The sequence below is a fragment of the Eleutherodactylus coqui genome, chromosome 2 (assembly GCF_035609145.1).
Source record: "Eleutherodactylus coqui strain aEleCoq1 chromosome 2, aEleCoq1.hap1, whole genome shotgun sequence".
Taxonomy (NCBI): Eukaryota; Metazoa; Chordata; class Amphibia; order Anura; family Eleutherodactylidae; genus Eleutherodactylus; species Eleutherodactylus coqui.
In genome coordinates, this window is record NC_089838.1 from 214,436,066 (window position 1) to 214,440,519 (window position 4,454).

General features: G+C 37.8%; 1 protein-coding gene across 1 annotated transcript; it reads left to right on the forward strand.

The window, feature by feature from the left end:
• Window positions 1-1,054: 1,054 nt before the first annotated feature.
• LOC136610079 (olfactory receptor-like protein OLF1) lies at window positions 1,055-1,993 on the forward strand. Its single transcript, XM_066589347.1, has one exon. The coding sequence runs from the start codon at window positions 1,055-1,057 to the stop codon at window positions 1,991-1,993; it is 939 nt and encodes a 312-aa protein (XP_066445444.1).
• Window positions 1,994-4,454: the final 2,461 nt, after the last annotated feature.

Here is a 4,454-nt window from a genome sequence, read left to right on the forward strand (position 1 = left end):
GAGCAGAATGATCACGCAAGGAGTGGGTAGAAGTACTAATTAGCAGCAGGGCAGGACCAGGATAGAGAGGCATGAATAAGATCATGAGCCAGGACAATACTAAGATCAACAGAGGAGCTTGTCCAGCATGCTGGATAGCTCACTGGGGAGAAAAACTGTCTAGAACACAGGAGGTCCCAGGTTCAATACTTAACAGCTCTGTTGAAATGCATCCTGTAATTTCAATGTACTAGATATACTTGATTTGAATATGGCAATAGTGTGTTTGTCTGTCATGCACTATCTTACTAGAAGTAAGTGGATATTTATTTCCATATGTTAATGCTCAGTGGGGCCTCCTTTGGCCAGAGCATTCTATGGAGTGACAAATAGCATTACACTATCTTAAAATCAGATGGATATGCCTGGGGAACATTTTTTTGCCTGAGTGTGTTGTGTCAATAGTTCAGAACAGCAGAGGTTCGTTATGGTCTGGCAATCTGTGGATGTTTTACATGGCATGGTCTCGGTTTGTTGGTTGTAGTGGCAAAAACCATGAACATTGAGATTTACCTTGACATTCCAGACAATAATGTGCTGCTGACAATGTGACAATACAAGAAAAAGTGCCTTATCACAAATGCAGTGCTGTTTTAAGTTTTTTTGAGAATATGAATGTTCCATGGTGGGACTGGCCTGCACAGAGTCCCGAGCTGAACCCTACTGAACATCTTCAGGACGAACTGGAATGTGAACAGTATCTATCCCATTCAACTGTGCAAAGTGTATACAACACATATAATAGATTTTAGTAAAGTCAACAAATAATTATTAGTTATTCTCTTTGGAATCATTAGAAATTATAAATCATTACAGAATCAGGCTGCTATCAGATTGTGCATCTCTAGAGGTCCAAAACAAATGCTTTATAAAGGTGGTGATTCTCAGCCGATATACAATTCTTTAATCTACATTGAAGTCTGCGTACAGCTGTTTTCTGCACCCAACTATATTTCACATAGAAAAATTATGTTCACTTTTATATTAAATTGACACATGGAACTTTTGTAGTAACATGAAGAATAACACACTTGTGACAGAATTTGTTCTCTCTGGTCTCTCCTCCAACCCAAGACTTCAGCTGCCTCTCTTTCTGCTCTGCTTATTAGTCTACCTGATAACTTTACTGGGTAACCTTATGATTACTATGTTAATTGGAATAACTCCGGGCTTGCAAACACCAATGTACTTCTTCCTTATGAATTTATCATTTGTAGATGTTCTTTATTCATCATCTATTACACCCAACATCATGGCCAACATTCTCTCTGAAACTAAGACAATCTCCATCACTGCTTGTGCAATACAAATGTTCCTCTTCATTGACCTGGCAAGCACGGAAGGCATGATGCTTGCTGCGATGGCCTATGACCGTTATGTAGCTATATGTAAACCGCTGAATTATACAGTCATAATGAACAAAGTGACATGCATTACACTTGTTTGCTCAGTATATATAACAGGATGTGTTAATTCATTAATTCACACATGTACTGCATTTAGTCTACCGTTCTGTAAGTCTAATCATATCAAGCATTTCTATTGTGATATGAATCCCATTTTAAAATTGTCATGTAAAGATACGTATCTTAATGAATTGTTGGGGTTTGTTGTTGCTGGTTCAATTGAAGTGGTCTCATTTTTCTGTATAGTGATATCATACATCTACATTTTATCCACTATATTCAGAATTGGGTCTTCTACAGGTAGAAGTAAGTTATTCTCCACTTGTATCTCTCATTTTACTTGCGTAGCCTTATTCTACTGCCCAGTTTTCTTCATGTACTTGCGACCAAATTCTGCATATGCCGTGGATCAGGACTGGATAGTGTCAGTGTTCTATACAGTAATAATACCCATGTTGAATCCCATGATCTATAGTTTAAGAAATCAAGATGTTAAAAAAGCACTGGTACAGTTTAATGTTAATATGATTCGCTGCGTACAGATATAGCAATATCACAATAACTTGTAAATACATGACATTTGCTGTGGTTTGCTGCATCTGTATCCAAGTAGGGCCATCCCAAGAAAACTTCTGTTTCACTTTAATCCTAGAGGTATAATGCCAATAACTTATAATATTCTGCTATCTATCTCTTCCAGTGAGTCAGTCTAACCCGGTTATCTAGCGTACCGAAATCAGAGATCAGGTTTTAATTTTAGCAAGAATTAACCTAATGTATAAACAGATTTGGAGCTACAGCTCCAATCACATGTAAGCAGAGCTGGCCATAGCTGTGTGCAACCTGTATGATTGCCAGGGTGCCATCTTTTTTTTTTCCAAAGGGGGAACAGAGAGAGCCTTTCATATAGCTTAATGTAGCTATCCTCCCATTCTTGTCACTGCACAATCTTCCTCTTTCAAGTTGACCTCCTAAGGACCAAGCACCATAAATTGACTGCACTTGGTCCTGGGCTTTAATCCCAGCCGATAGCAAAAATATGGCGTGGGATTAAAGCCTCTGCTCCTGCAATCAAGCAAAAGCAGGTCAGGTCCTTAGGTATCAGACACAGCCGAGGACCTGAAGGAGAAGGAGTAGCTGTTTCAACAGCTTCTGTGTCCTCCTTTCCAGGCTTCATAGCACTCAGTGAGCAATAGACTGAAAAGTGCAAGTGAAAGTGTTAGTTCCACTATGTGATCACGTGACCGATGGGTGCCCTCTGCCACAGCAGAGCTCCAGGGTCCTAGTGGGCCCTGATCATCTCTGCTAGTGACTATTGTCACTACAGGGGGATGTTTTCCCCTGTAACTTGGGCTCCTGTGGATGCTCCAGCCACAGTGGAAAAGAGTGAAATACAAAAAAAAAAGACAATGTGAATGACCCCCAGAGGTCTTATACGACATCATAGGGGACATAAATGTTAAACAAAATAACTTAAAGATTATTTTAAAAAAATACAGAATAGTATATATATATGTATATATATATATATATGTATATATATATATATATATATATATATACACAATATATACATATACTCGCATATGTATAAAAGAAAATGACCCCTCGCCAATGCCAGCCTAACCTAAACCGTTGCCATGTGTGCAATGTAAGTCAAAACTATACAAATTATATATCAAAGGGTGTGAAACTAAATGAAGACTGAATTACCATACTTTATTTTAGCTTAAATATACTCAATTTTAAAATATATATATATATATATATATATAAATAAAAAATCATTTTTTCAGTCTTTTCCCCTAATAAAACTGGAAAATGGAAAAAAAAAGTCAGTGAAAAAAAGATATTAATAAATAGCCCTATATATCACAAAAAAGTGCTGCAAAATAATTTTGGTAAGTGAAGAATAAAAAACAGGGCACTAAAGCCACCACATGAAAATAGGGCACTAAAAAGTGTCTGGTCCTTTAGGAATAAAACCTGCTAAAGGACTTGCAGCATTTTCATTTTTCCTCCTGCTTTAAAAAATCATAACCTTTTATTTTCCTGGTGACACAGCTACGTGAGAGCTTGTCACGTAGCTGTGTCAGTTTGCGGGATGAGTTGTATTTTTATTGGTACCATTTAAAGCAGCATATAATGTATTGGAAAACGTGAAAAAATGTGTCAGTGGGGCAAAATGGGAAAAAATGCAATTGTTCCATTTTGGAGGGATTGTTTTTACTTCACTGTGCAGTAACAATACCATGTTTTTTCCTGGTGGTCAGTATGATTATGGCAATAGCAAATTTGTATAGTTTTTTTCAATGCAGTACTGCTTAAAAAAATAAAATACTATTTTAAAGAAAAAATTTCCTTCGCCATCTTTTCATCCTGTAACTTTTTTTTATTATTTTGCTTTTTTGTTGGGTAACCTGTAGTTTTATTTGAAATCATTTATGGCTCTTCAAGATCTCATTTCCAATCGGGGTATTTAAATGTGTCTTTCTGTTAACAACTGCAATTGGTGATATTTTAAAAATGACTCACACCCACCATGGGCTCAGATCCTGAGCCTGCTCCATACACAGGCATCCAACATTTGCCGTACGTGTATAGTATGGGATAGAAAGGGGTTAAGTTAAGTTAAAGAGGTCTATTAGGCATTGATAGAATTAAATATACCATCATCCATCATACCATGGATCTGGCACAACATTCTATTGTAAGCCACAATGCATGTTAGGACTTGAACCCATGAGCTCCTGTACTCCAGACAGTGGCTCTATCTGTTGAGCTCTCCAGCCCTTTGGATAGCTCCTCTCCATGAACTTGCTTTTGTTTCCTGCTCCTGATCCAGCTTACTGCTTGGCTGTGCCCTGTTCTCTCGGATTGGATGTCGTATAAAAGCCTGGCCCTTCCACTTCCTCTTTGCATGGTTATTGTGGCTCAGGCCTATAGTCAAGCTACACCACCTGCCTGCTCCTATGAACTGCAACTGTTACTATTCGTGTACTGACCTCT

Bases quoted from the DNA above. Each gene is read 5' to 3' on its own strand.
- LOC136610079 (XM_066589347.1), top strand. From the start codon at position 1,055: ATGAAGAATAACACACTTGTGACAGAATTTGTTCTCTCTGGTCTCTCC.